This window comes from Pithys albifrons, chromosome 7 (genome assembly GCF_047495875.1).
Source record: "Pithys albifrons albifrons isolate INPA30051 chromosome 7, PitAlb_v1, whole genome shotgun sequence".
NCBI lineage: Eukaryota > Metazoa > Chordata > Aves > Passeriformes > Thamnophilidae > Pithys > Pithys albifrons.
This window is the reverse complement of record NC_092464.1, coordinates 26365290-26380413: the sequence shown is the minus strand read 5'-3', so window position 1 is coordinate 26380413 and position 15124 is coordinate 26365290. Positions and strand designations below refer to the sequence as shown.

The window sequence follows — 15124 nt, the reverse complement described above, 5'->3', positions numbered from 1 at the left end:
TATAATTCAGAATATGAGTTTGCAGTTAGAAGTTGTTTTGAAAGGAAAAAAGAAGGACAAGGACCATGTAAGATTATGTTCTGACCTTCAGATAATTTCTGGAGGCATTTAAAAATACACTTAAAATCCTGACCTCTCAAAAACTGTCTGCTTTTTTCAACACTGGTTCTGTTCTTCTGGGTGGTTTCATTGTAATAAAAAGCATACCAGACATAAAGTAAAGCTAAAAAGAAAAGTCAAACAATATTCCCACAGTAAACCACCTATCACCTTCTGCTTGCAGCATGTCAGCGCAGCACATGCTTCAATCCCATCAAAAGGGCAGAACAGACTGGACTCCTGAAACACTACATCAATCAGCTGGTCCTTAACACTGCAGGTATCACATCAGAGCACTTATGCTACTTTAAGTCACACACACAGACAACAAAATTAAGTGTTGGTTGCTCTCTAGTTGGCAAAGTTAACAGAGGGTCTACATGAGGAAAGTCATCAGTAATAGAATGGAAACAGAAGGTTTAAAACAAGAGCCTCTCAGAGTGCATTCATTTGCATCCCATGTTAAGATCAAAAGTGCCTAGACATGTTCTCACCAGAAATGTCTTAACTTCATAATTCATTCCCTGTACAAGAAGTTCATTGACTTTAGCTAGAGAATGTAAGCAAACAGATGGCTTATGCTGCTAGGAATGTGCTGAAGACTTAAAGAAATATAAACCCAGAGGATTCAGAAGTTTCCCAAGGGAGAGGGTAGTAAAAGAGAGAAAGGAAGGAGTAGACAAGACCACTTACACATATCACACCTTCTGAAATAAGAACACAAAAAATAGCACGGACATCTTTAGCTTTACATCTGATTCACTGAACAGGGGTTAGAAAGGAAAGCATTTCTTGCTCAAGAATATCTGTTATGAATGTCAGTGTGTAAGATGTGCAGCTGAAAGATACCTGCTGACATTAAGCAGGTATGAGCCTGTATTGCTTAACCAGTAAAATATATAATTATAAACTGGAGGAGAGGGGAGTCTTTAAAAAAGAAAAAATAAAGCTTTGCCTTTTTGTTTTAAAACAGAAGACTGCAAAAAAACCCCAAACACTGCAAGACAAACTAGCTCAGGAGTATGCCAGTGAAGAGAAGAAAAACACTATTGCGCTGTGGCCCTGAACAAACTAGTACCAACTTCCTCAGCACTACTGAGGGCTTCAGGTTTTCAAAAACCAATATGCAGGCAAATAAAACTTATAAAACATTTTCTAATCTGAAGTTCTCAATAACTTCTTATAGTCAAACCTGAAATCAGGATTTCTGGAGAGTTTTTACTCAACCTTTACTTTTTTACTATAAAGTTTTACTTTACCTAATTCATCAAGGGAAGCGAGTTGATGGATTTCAGGGAAGTTTTTAATCCTGTCTCACAGGATCCTTCTGGACAAAATGTCCATCACACAGCTGGATAAACACATCACGCAGTGGGTGAGCAATTGGCTCATGGGTTGAACACGGAGGGTAATAGTGAATGGGGTGACATCAGATTGGTGACTTGTCACTAGTGGGGTTCTGCAGCACTCCATGTTGGGCCCTGTGCTCTTAACATCTTCATAAATTACTTGGATGCAGGACTGGAAGGGACACTAAGCAAGTTTGCAGATGACACAAAACTGGGAGAAGCTGTTGACACCATCAAAGGCAAGGAGGCCCTGCAAAGAGACCTCAACAAACTGGAGGGCTTGGCAATCACCAACTATATGAAATTCAACTGCACTGGTGCAGCCTCACCTTGGTATTGTGTGCAGTTTTGGGCACCGAAACATAAGAAAGATATTAAGCTGTTGGAGAACATCCAAAGGAGAGCACTGAAGATGCTGAAGGGCCTTTAGGGGAAGCCTTTTGAGGAGTGGCTGAGGGCACTTGGTCTGTTCAGCCTGGAGATGAGGAAACTGAGGGGAGACCTCATTGCAGTTACAACTTCCTCATGAGGGGAAAAGGAGGGGCAGGCACTGATCTCTTCTCTGTGGTGATCAGTGAGAGGACCTGAGGGAATGGCCTGACGTTGTTTAGGTTGGCTATCAGGAGAAGATTCTTCACCAGAGAGTGGTTGAGCACTGGAACAGGCTCCCTGGGAAAGTGGGGAGCACTTCCCAAGCACCAAGGCTGACAGAGTTCAAGAAGCATTTGCATGATACTCTCAGGCACATGGTGTGACACTTGGGGGTGGTCCTTTGCAGGAGTAAGGGCTGGGCTTGATGATCTTTGTTGGAATCCTTCCAACTCAGCATATTCTGTGATTCTGTGATACTATTATTTTATGTAGAATAAGATCACATTTGTTTTACCAGCCAGCACTGCCAGCCCCCTGGAGGGCTGGGGGCCAATGCCCGCCTGATCACTAAGCCAGCAGAAGGAACATGCACAAACAAAATGCACCCTCTTTCACCAAACAGCTGTGCCTGCAACACACCTCCCAGCAACAAACTAGGGCTTTTTAAACTCAAATTTTGAGCAACAGTGAATGCGTTCATGGCTGTGACAAGTTGACTATCACCCAAAAGTATGATCCTCAATTACTGTGCTCACAATTTCCTCCCTCCTTTCAATGGTTTCTTAATACTTCTAAAAATGTAATTTAGAAGTATGAAATTTTATGCTATTTAAAATGAAAAGTGTATTATAACAAAGCAGGACTCATCATCTTCACACAGAGTTTACTATCAACAAGATTAGAATAGGGAGGAGGCCTGGAATGGCAAACCTGAAATGATAATCTAAACCACATAATGCATTAGGGATCTAAATTCATCTGCTGTACTTAATTCCCATTTCCCCTCACATCTCCCACTGCATGTTCCTGGCATAAGGGGCACATTCCCCGTGTTTTAATTTCCAGGGAAAACAAGAGCAGATTCTACTTTTGCCCTCACCCTCTAACTGGCCCACTCAAGAAACAATGGAGATCTGGTCCCTGTAGTCTGATGGTATTCAGGCTCCTGGCTCCCCCAGGGAGCTCTTTCCCAGTCAGCTACACATTAATTTGCTTGGATCATCTTTCTCCCCTTCCTTTTGAAGCTGGACCTGGTTCACCCAAAAAGGAAAGGTTGCCTGGGAGAGAGGTAAAACAAATCAGAACAAGTCTGAGCCTGATGCCTGAAAGTTGGCAACACACTCTGTCTCTTCACAGTGTTTTGTTTCTTAAACCTTTAGTCATTTCTTTTTACAGGGAAAATAAAGCCCAGATGCACAACACACAGGCTAGAGAGTAGAGATCAGTATTCCTGTTTTCTTACTCTCAGGCCACTGAAGTTCAATGATTAATGCAGTATAAGAGAAGCTCCTATGTCTTGCATTATTGAAGTAGAACCACTGTGCAACTAATACAAACACTGGAAGTTCTCTCACTGGACTTTTAGACTTTGATGCTGGAAGATGTGCATCTGACAGCACTAAGCCTATGCAAACTAGATTTGAGGTCTCCTGCTTCTTGGATGAATGCTTGAATAAGCACAAGCACACACCAAACATACTTCAAGAAGAACATGTTGTAACTTCAGCTTTTGGTGTTGAATCAAGTGGACAGAGTGCTTGATGTATGGTGCTTTGATTCAGACGCTTCAGCTCCAGAGCATATCAAAAATTCAGGCTTATTGCTTGTCTCTGCTTTTGTCAGTGGGTCATTTTAGGCAAATATGCTCTAAACAGATTTGGTAACCTGTATTTCAGAGATGCTTAATTCTACTTCTTCGTTCACTCTTCACTATTTTTTAAAAACATAATGCACGAGTTGGAAACTACTACTTGTTCTTTCCTGAGTCTCACCTCTGGTTCACGCAGTGGCAAAGTAGAAGTAAATTTTCGTAAGAGCTGGTATATTCAACTGAAGTTTATGTTCAACTGGATGAATCCAATAAAAGGTATTTGTGAATCTTTTCATAAGAGTGTTGACATAACTTGTGGGTTAGTAAAAGAAAACAGTTTCAGCAAAATAAAAAATCCTCCCCACAATTCTGCCTCCTAATGAAGGGTACATTGGTATGTGTATTTAATATCCATGTTTTAAAGATAATATTGGCTGCTTTCTACTACAATAGCTTTTCTAACACTTTTGTAAATCAAATCTTCTGTAGTAATAGCCCTGCCCTTCTGCAAGACCTGAGGACAAAATAATTCCTAAGAAATTGCATAGTTAAGTTCCCATTGGAAAATAAAATGGCAAAGAAATAGTCATAAAGTTCCATTCACTCGCTCTTAAAAAACCTGAAGTTTCATACAAACTGAAAGGCAAAAATCAATCTCATGTGGTTTAAATTGTTGCTCCCCCTTATTCACCCAGGAAAAGGAAAATTATGAGCTTAAACTCCTGAATAACTGCAGTATACTGCTGGTCCAGACAGATCTCAGTGGAAAGTGATTTAGAATGATATGGTCTAACAGCAGAATCTTTTTGTTTCGTTTTGTTCCAGGAAAGGTCTGGGACTTGGGATCATTTCAGGGAAGCTTGCCCAATTTAACCAAAAAAAGAGTATATTGCACATGTTTATTGGTGGTTACATGCTCAAACGGTTCATCTTTAATCTGGGAATAATTGAAAGAAAAAAAGATAAAAACGCACAAAACCCCAACCAAACGTACCACCCAAATGACCCTCACCACTGACAATACTTCCAATTGCAAGAGCTCTCTTTACAGTTTGAACTTGTATTCTTAGAGACAAAATACCAAATCCATATTTACCTAATTCATATTCCCCTAACTTCACCTAGACACCCTGACAAAAACAAGAAGGAAATGAAGAGACTGTATGCATTCTGTGAAGGAATTTGAAGTCTCACATTTATCTCCACTACTGGGAAGAGGAAAGACAGAGAAACACTCACACTGTACCAATATTCCTGAGTTAAACCAACCTAAGCTTTCAAATGATTTTCCATCATTATAATTTTCCATCTATTATAACTGTGCCCTATACACAGTTTTTGTAGCAAATAACCATGTGTAAATTGAGGAAACAATATACAGAATTAAGGCTGGGAGTACATCCTGAGATATACCTGGGTAACTGTACCAACAGCAAGGCGTGTGTGCTAACAGATAAAGTGCATAAATACTTTTAGGAGGTCTTTGCATTCTTCTTTATTTTTCACTACCATGTAGAAGGACATCCCCATCACAATGGAAATAGTTCTAGAATAATTTATTAAAAGATACAAAAAGCACAAAGTGAAGTGATCATGGTCACAAATACTGATTACTGTATAATTTCCCTACCAAACCATGGTCAATGCTGTAAGCAAATGCGTCTTTTTAACTGAAGGAAGAGAGTTAACTTTCAGAACTGAGTCCACATAACCCTCATTTGTGGAGAAAAAGCACCATGTAAAAGCTGAACATCATTTAGCTGTGTGAGCAGAGATCAGAAAGCATGTTACATTTTTGGCAAGCTCCAAAGAAGTGTTATGCCAGAAACAGATGAAACAGCAGTGAAGTGCAAAACAACTGACTGGATGAATCCCCTATATCCTTTAATTTCTTTGTCCTTACTGAAAGGTACTTCAGCAGTATACCAAGAAGGAGCAGCTAAAGAAAAACCCATCTTTATGCACACAGTAACAAACCACCCTTCATTTTCTAAGGAAAAGCCTTACAATTACATTACTATTTCACATTAAGGCTTGTGACATAACTGACTTGAAGCACTTGCAAAACATAAAACGTAACCTTCTTGAGTTTCTTTATGATATCTAATTAAAATTAAACAAGACAATGTATCTTTGGTGAAGTGTTTTTGATTCTTCCACTGAAAAAATGTACAAAAACATTTATTTGCCAGAGATAGGGAGAGGTGTGTGAAAATCAGTTCAACATAATATTTCCTTCAGAGAAAATTAACATAGGATAACATCTGTAGAAGTCTGAATGACTCCAATCAGACAAGCAGTGATTGCATGGACTAATGACAGGGCTCTCTATGGAAGGAATGATCACCTAAGTATGCTGTGAATTGCTAAAAGACAGACTTCAACCTGAATTTATCACCTGCCAGAATAGCACCTTGCACTCCTGCAACATATTTTTCAACTCTTCTTTTTCACTTAGCTCTAGCTGTAAGCCTACCATATATAGGTAAATCAGACTTAGGCTAAAAAATATGTTGCTATATCTTGAACTATTTTCTTTGCATCCTAAAGCAAGGAAACTTTTAATTCTAAGTAACTTAATGACCAGCGTATTCTGGGAAACAAAGTTTACAACCAGCATTTGAAAATCCATACTTTTATACTGCATTTTGGTATTTTTGCTGTTTTACAATAAGCAATAGATATTTTTCTTTCTTATATTTCAACTTCAAATTTCTTTAAGAACACTATATAGACCAATAGACCATGGCACTGCTACTTGAGAGTGAACTTCTATCTATGGAAACAAAACTGTCAGAACCCAGTGTCAAAGTGATCACCCTAACATAAGAAATGTTAAAGAATACTCTATCAACTATGTAAATACATCATTGCACAATAGTCATGTCCAAGAAATGTCTTAATCTTTTCTAAGAATAAATTTCTAGCAAAAAAAATGTTTCTCACTTAAGCATATTCTACTTCCATCAGTATTTGCAAGAATTAAAATCAGTAGGACCAAACGTCTCAGGAGCACTTTGGAGACCTGGATATGTAGAAAGTGACTATTATACATCAAGTTAGAAGGCAGTTAATATGAAAAACAGGAGTGCAACTCTAACCAATATTTTCTTAGAGGGCTGGCAGCAAACTGCCAGATGCGTGTGTGACCTCAAAACAACCTTTTGCCAGATGCCTCTTTAACCTCTAACAATTACATCAACTTCTAAAAAGACTGGTACATTTTACCATTTTCTTCCTTTGGTTATGCAAATTCATAAGATGTGCTTAATAGACAGATTTAAAGTGTTGGTTCTGTGCATTTTTGTCTCTTAAAGACCCAAAATAGAGCTCTCTAATACAGCAGCACATACTTCTTTTTCCTTGGTAGGATTAAAACTGCTGTACAAATTAAACAAGAAGTCTTCATCTTCCTTGTTTTCTCCTCCCTTGAGTCCATGTTCAAAACTAGGTAACTTTTTGAAATAATTGTGAGTTAAGAGCTAAGACAATATTCAGCCAAAGCAGATAATAAATCACTTTTAGCACTATTTACCAAGTAAATAACCTTTTCTTTCATAAAAAGCATGTTATACATCTTATGTTGCAATCAACAGAAGCCAATAAAACCATTCATATTATTCAGATTCAAAAATGGCCCGTATGCAAACATTTTGAGAAGGGCTTTCCTGCAAATTCAAAAATAAACAAATTCATAGCATGGAGGCATCATGAATATGTTTCAGGGGCTCAAGCCCTAGAAAGCAGAAAGAGAGAAATTATGTGGAATGAAAAGTAAGTAGGTCATGTATACTAAATTGCTAAATATACTAACATCCGATTTGTGGCTAAGAGAACTGTTTTTAAAATCTAGAGTACAAGTAAATGAAGAAATGCACAGTCATTTGTCAACAAAAACATAGTTTGGTGAGGCATTAAAAGAAAGATTCCCTGTGCTGTTGAGAATCCAAGGAGGGGAAAAAAAACATTTCCTTTAAGAAATATACTTCTTTATACTGCAAAACAATGAATTTCAGTTGTTCTGTAACCCAGATCCTTTAATCTGCATAAGAAATGCTGAGTTCACTCAACCAAATCACTACTGGCTTTCAGGATACAATCAACACATGCTTTTCAACAGTATTAATATAGCATGAAGCTTGTGCTCCTAATTATTCATGTTTCTGCATTCTGTTTTTTCCTCCTGCTGTAAAATATGCAAATTTACTTCTTTGTGTTATTTAGGTCCCACATGGGCCTCAACAGATCTGTCTGGAAGGAATTACAAGCCAACATCTAGATACATGCTGTCAACATTTCAAGCTTCATTGTTTTCATTAGGTTAGAATGCCATTATAGATTTGATATTAGGCTTTAAAAAGCTTTTTATAAATCCGTTGAAAACCTACAGTCTAATCATATGGTGTACTGATAATTACTACTACTGCACTTTGGTGTATGAAAGGGGGAGAGCAAAGCCCTCCAAGCCCTGAATCTGAGGGAAATCTCCATCTAGCGGCACCAGTGAAAACTGCAGGTTGTTTTTGTGCAAAATTAGTCCCCAAGAGGATTAGTTTGACTCCATCACTGAATGAAGGAGAGACATTACCTCCTTATGCAACTAAGGATCAGTAACAGGCAGGGACTGTTTCTTCTGAATTCCATCTCCTCTCTTTTCAATCAACTCTGGCTGTAAAATTCAATGCCCAAATGAGCTATTATTGATTTTTAAGTATAAAACCCATAAAGCTGCACTTCAGGAAACACATCACTTTAACTACAGTAACTTCTTAGTGTGTATCAAAAGTGTTCATTTACAGTGGTACAGGCTGATACGTATACAAATTCTTTACATAAAAATATTATAAATATTATAATATATTTACAAATCTCAGATTATTATAAAGCTAGTATTAAATATTTTAACTGCAAACTACATAATGACATAGTAGCTTGGTTATTTGAAAACTGCAAGGTTGGAAATAACTACATAAGCTCTTACTGTTATATAAAAAATACATACTATAAGTCCATTGATGCAGAAAGTGAAAGGACACCGAGACACTGCTTTTTTTTTACCCCCAACTGGCACAAAGCCTTGTGCATTTCTTTAATGTAACAGTGTATTTTAAAACACTGCAGCAGCCTAACCTTCCATACTAGCACCACTAAAAGCTCCTTAAATATTAATGAAAAAACAATGTGGAGATTCACAGGGATCTCCTTTACATTACTACTGACACCTAGAAAACAAACAGCAGCATCAACACTAAGATTTTACAAATCTCTTAATGCATTTAATGTTTGAGGTGGGTATGCAGAGGGGAGGAGCCATTTGATTCGCAGTAATAAACTAGTATGGGGGTAGTCCTCTGATCTGGGAGTCTCAGTATATAAAATTTCCCTTTCATAATAGACTCACTCCAGAAAATTTATAAAATTGCACATCTCTCTCAGAAGCAAACATTTAAGGAGTTCCTAAAAATATATAGAGAGATCTACACTCCTAAGATCAATATGGAAACAGTAAGGATCTTACTGTAATGCCTTTTTACTTTTTGGGCAACAGTGGGGGTGGCCCTTAATTCAAATATGCAATTTATCCAATTCTTCATTCCACAATACAAAGCACCCCAAAAACTATGTGCATGCAGAATAAATTCATGGCAAAACAGAAACTGCGATTTGGAGAGGAATGTATGTGAACTGTATGTAAAATACGTAAAACTGGTCTTTGAAAAAACAGTCCAGATTTCCAGAACTAAAGGCTGAATTGGACTGATCACTTTACTTTTCTGTATCTTCAGTACAAAAGACTTTCCAGTTGTTAAGGGTGTTCTTCTGCAGTATAATTGCAGTTAACAAAGGGAAACATTTGGCTGGATGTAAATCACACTTTTCACAGTCTCTCAAGCAAGTGAGGATGCTCCTGTCTAGAGATAAGAGATGACCAATATCCAGCAACAAGTGAACTGGTAGTTAGGTATAAAAATGCTTTGGTCTCTGGTAGAAAATGATATTATATATTTGTTTTGTAGAGAGAGAATTATTAATTACTTTTTCTTGACCTCCACACATGCAATATTTGCCCCAAAAGCTAAAATAGAGAATTTCTTTCAGCTACTATGTGGCATAGTTGGTTTTGTTGCTTCTGCTGTTTTTATGAGTCATCCTTGTAGTCAGAAATTGAATTTCTAAGTGCATTGATACTTTACAAGGAAAGATAGATGTAAAATATAGCAATATATAACTAGACTTAGAGAAGTTATAAAAAAAAGGAAAAAAAAAGGTCTTCATGATCTGATAGCACACTGGCTCTGGTGGATCTTTCTCAGTAAAGCATTGAACTTGCATCCCTGTTTTTCAAATATAAAATTATACAGAAAGATTAAAATAATTACATATTGTTAGGTAAATTACACTTAATCACGTATATTTAATTGTCATGATCAGTACTCTCACTACATTACTTATGGAATAGATTTCTTTCATACTTTAATGAAAAAAGCACTTGATTCTTCCTTGATCAGTCTCATTCAAACTTGCAGGAAGACTCCTGGATGCCCTTATCAGCGGTGCATGATGTGAAGAATCATGCAAGGGATTTGTGACAGACAAGCTCTCCTGACTACAACAGAGGAAATCAGGAGCAAGTGTCCCTGCAGGATGTACTTTTCTTTCTCCACAGAAAAAGGCAAAGCACTTCTTCCCCTGTCCACAGAAAATCAGTGAACTAGGCTTTTCTGTTCTTTCTTGTTCTGAATGAAAGACTGGGTTTAGGGACCAACTTAAAATGTAAAACATTTCATTCTTACTCCCTTGAAGAATGTTCACTGCCTACAGTAGTGTTCATGCTAATGGTCCTATAAATATCTTACTGAGAATGTGTTAAAGATATTTAGTGGTGGTATTCTAGAATATTTGACACCAAGAATTTAAAAAGCTTCAGAACATTCAGAACATTCCAACTGAGTAATAAAATAGTAACTAACAGAACAGCTAAGTGATGTGGTTTGGATTTGTTTTTTCCCCACTGACACTAGTCCTAGACAAAAACACTCCTAGATAAGTATCTGCTTAAGTGCTGACCCATAATTCTGCAGCTACATCCATCTTGCAAGACAGTGATATGCTCCAGTGATAAGGTTCATGGTAGCTCTTTTGCCCAGTAAAAGTAAAAATGAAATTTACAGTCCATTTCATTGCAGATTGCTAAATTAACTTCTGTCTGAGCAAAAAAAAAAAAAATCAAAAAAGAAGAGAAGACTCAAGCAAAATCAATCATTCTTAAGTTTATATTTACCAGGTTAATTCAATGTGAATTTATGTGAACAAAGTTTAAATAGTCACTGACAGCACTTCAGGAAAAAAGAATGAAGCTAAATTGAACCGGCAACAGTGGGACATAGAAACATTAGGGTGCAGAACTCTGCCTGTTACAGAAACTGAAATGCTAAATGATCTCCAGACCTTTTGAGGATGATGATACGTCTCCTTTGACCGACCCTTCCATGATGCAGGTGCTGGAGTGACTTGATGTAACCATCAAAACCAGTGCAGATGAACAAAAATTAGTGGAAGGGAGCCATTAAGCATGACAACACAGTCACAGGTGTGAATACATTTGTTTTAATGGAGAACTATTACCAAAAAATCTAAGTTCTCAGAAAGAATTTCAACAGTCCTCATATTGTTAGACTTTGATAATTTAGAGGTTTCTGTGGCTGTGGCTTGAAAAGGCTCAAAAAGTAACACTAAATGGAGAAACACTAAGATTCCTGAAAGGAACAAGTCAGTATATCAGAGCAGCAGAAGCTGAATATTGACGATGACAGGTTCCCAAAGAGGAAAAATTTTCAAAACACATAAAAGAAAAGGATAAGTTTCAGCATGACACAATAAACTTTTTATCTTCTACACACTTAAGCCATCCTGCAAAACTGCAAAAGAGCTGGATCAAATCTGAAAATTTAGCCAATTCACAGGTGACTACACTTCAGATTAGTTTTTGAAAAACAAAAAGACTTTGAAAAACCCTAAACTGCCTAATTTTTATCAAACTAAGAGTGGATTATGTGACAAAACATCTACATTTGCTATGACCAAAATTCTCAGATGATTCCTGGCTTCTAATATAGAAAGTCTGAGGATAAAAGGAAGGAACCTGAAAAAAAAGCCAGTCCTTTAACACCTGCAGTAAGATATAATCTTACCACAACTCTAATCATAAAGCTGGAAGCCTAAGCTTTAACCTTCTTGTTCTGCAAGCACGTAACTTCTCCTTGCTAAGAGTATGAGAGGAAAACAAGAAACTACATTTTCAATGCTCTTGAATATGGTTCAGATCATAAATAAACATATAAGTAAAACTTCAGCTATTTAGTCCAAATAAGGAGACCAGGAGAATTAACTTCTTCAGGAAAAGAATACTGAGCAATTTTTATTATGGCTTCTCTTAACATTTCATTTGGTCCAAGCATCTCAGAGAAACTTCGACATTTTAAAGATGAAAGAATCACTTTCAACAGAAGCACCACTTACCCACAATAACAAATCCATCTGCTTCTCTCTCTGGCACTGTAACCTTCTTTGAATCTTGACTTTTTCGGAAGAAACTGAACATAGTCCCTTTGGGGTTTTTTTGTCTTCTAAGGTGTTATCTAAAACAAAAACAAAAAGTGTTAAATAAATACAACAGAATTTATCATAAGAAGTTCATACTGTGCCAAAGGCCACATACCTGATATTACAGTTTAATCTTTATTATCGGATTTGAAATATCAGACATTTGTATGTCAGAGAGATTACCTTGTTGATGTAGCAACTTACTTCAATAGGCACGAAGACAGTGAAGTACAAAAGGCTTTTCTATAAAGTTATGAGTGAAGTGAAATCATTAATAACACCTCAACTTTGATCTTTCTAACAGAAAATGAAACTCCCTTCAGCATTTATCCAGCATGTTTCTATATTTTTCTTCTATTTTGAATTGTTGTTATATAAACTTTCTCATCAGAGGTTCTAAAGCATGTAAAATTTGAAGCCTCAAACATGATCCTATAGAAAATGCTGCTTTATAAAATAGGAATTCTTGAACAAAGCAAGTTGCACGAGGTATTTTCAATCTTAAGTGTCAGTGAATCAATTGCAAAGAGCAATTCCCCCATCTCTATAATCTTAACATAGTAACTATTTTCATTTTCTCCATTTGCAATCTTAAAGACAGCCTAACAATTGTATTCCATTAACAATTACCACTGATTCCCTTAAAAGAAACTGCAACAAAATCATTTGTTGCAAATATTTTTGCAACAAGCATTCATTAAAAGCATCTAAGAACTCTATTGCTAGAACAAAACAAGGAAAACATTGGGATGAAAACATAGACTGCAAAAGACAATGCTCAGTATATACTCTCTCTCAAGACTGGAAGACTACATAGAAATAATTCTGAGTAGCTGAAAAGGGACAAATTCCTTTTAAAAACACGTGAAGGGACCCATGAAGGTCGTGCTCGTGCTTGTCTCCAGCCCCCCAGGGCTGAACTCAGACCCCTGGGCCATGCCAACCTATGGGGCAGCCTGTGGTCTGGCTGAAACATGTGCTGGACATAGAGAGGAAGGTTTAAATCAAGGCCTGTGAAGATCTTATCTACTAAAATACCCCCATAAAGGAAAAGTGGAATAACCTAATTTCAACTTTGAAGTACAGTTTGAGGAGCAGAATCCCGACTTATTTTGCAGACATCGACTTGCTAAGGAGAAGGGAGTGACAAACCGACAGCAACATCTAATATGCACCTCCAACAGAGGGAAGGAGTCCAGGGTAAAAAATTAGAGGCATACAGTGTCAAGTTTCAGTAACATAATTTCACAGTAAATGTAACGAAGAAGAATCTTTAGAGAGAAAGAGAGCAGAGTGCTGCTGTGAAGTGTGTGGTGTTTTTTTTTAAATATTAATAAAAGGAAGAAAGATAAAAATCCTGTACTATTTGCTGGAATTCTTCACTCCCCACACAAATATTCATGGTACCATAAATAAGACTTTCTTTGCCCTTGCCAGAGACCTGTAGCAATTAACTGCACAATCAGCACTGACTATTCATATAAACTGTCTCAACCTCTGCTGACACAAGTGATGGCAAACACTTCCATACTCCAGAAAGCCCTATATGAACTGTAGCCCCTGGCTTTCAGGAACAGAATATAAATAGATCATGGTGAAAGCAGCAAACTGTGGCCTGACACCTGGGACTGGAAGACTGCATCCCTCGCAGCCTGGCCACTACTGCTTGCTTATGCTGATACAGTGCAGTTTCTAGCTACCAAATGAACTACACTGATGGACTCAAGAACAGAACCAACCCTTCTGTGATCCAATCCCATGTATAGAGTAATTTTAAGAAAAATGTTACGTATCTGCACTTCATTCCTTTTCTGCTTGTTTTCCTACCTTAGCAAGTGAAATACTGATATTTCCAGTTCCATGGAGATTACACAGTAGAAACTTCTAATTATCTCATTTATTTCTTACCTTCCCCCAAACCCAGGCTCAACACATGGCGCCAGCAGCATATTCCTTTTTCAGCCCTCAGGGAATAAGTCTTCTCCTGCTACCAATTAAGGTTGTCAGTCCCATAGCTCAAGTGGTAAAAACCTGTGCTGTAATGCTCAAGAGTCAGGTTTCTGCTCCAGTGATGTATGAAGGAGAGGCAGTTGTGGAACAGTTTAAAATGCAATTTTGCCTTCATCCTAAGTGTGCAACAACAAGAGCAAAATCAGCTAGATATGTAAAATCTTACAGGTAGCTTTGGTAATGGCTCAGATTTCAGTCAGCCACTTCAGGTGCCACAGCTGCAGTTGCTCCCATCACCTTTGTTTTACTCTTCTAAGATTTAGATTATTGTACAGTGTTCAGCTCTATTGCATAGTGTCCCACTTCCCTTCTTTCTTGAACAAAGAAAAGCATCTTAATCAGTATATACATGGCACAAAAGACTTGGATAGGGAACCGTGCACTTGGAATCTTTTAAATCCTGCATACCTAACATACCTAAATTTCACTGCTTAAAAGACAATTGGCATTTAAATTCAGAGCAAATTAGCCATCAGGACAATTTGATCTAGACAAAATAATGTTACAAGCACTTTCACATACTAGATATTTTCCTTTCATTTACAGCAGACAGTCTGAGTATTCCATTTTTTCCTAAACCCCACAAAATTCATCCATCTACATACATGAGTGTTGATCTTTACTTTTCAGTTTCTGAAGTAGCTTAACTAATTCCACTGCCCTCAGTATTTCTCTAACAGAAAGCAAAACAAAAAACCGAAATCAAACCAAAATCAAAATCCACACATACTTTCACTTGAAGCAGAAATCCAAACAAAGCTAACAAAAGTACTCCCTAAGCTCAGGCCTGAAGTCTTCATGCTGTTAAAACCACTGGTCCAGCACTAAGAAAACAGTATATGTTGTATTTTGTGATTGTGAATGTGGGAGGCAGCATGGA

At 37.3% G+C, this 15124-nt stretch overlaps 1 protein-coding gene across 1 annotated transcript in view; it reads right to left on the bottom strand.

The window, feature by feature from the left end:
- Positions 1-15124, bottom strand: part of UMAD1 (UBAP1-MVB12-associated (UMA) domain containing 1) — a 77138-nt gene that overhangs the window by 57608 nt on the left and 4406 nt on the right. The window contains exon 2 of the mRNA XM_071560777.1: positions 12151-12269. Within this exon, the coding sequence (XP_071416878.1) occupies positions 12151-12232 (82 nt within the window). The 5' untranslated portion in view covers positions 12233-12269. The remainder of the gene's footprint in view (positions 1-12150; positions 12270-15124) is intronic.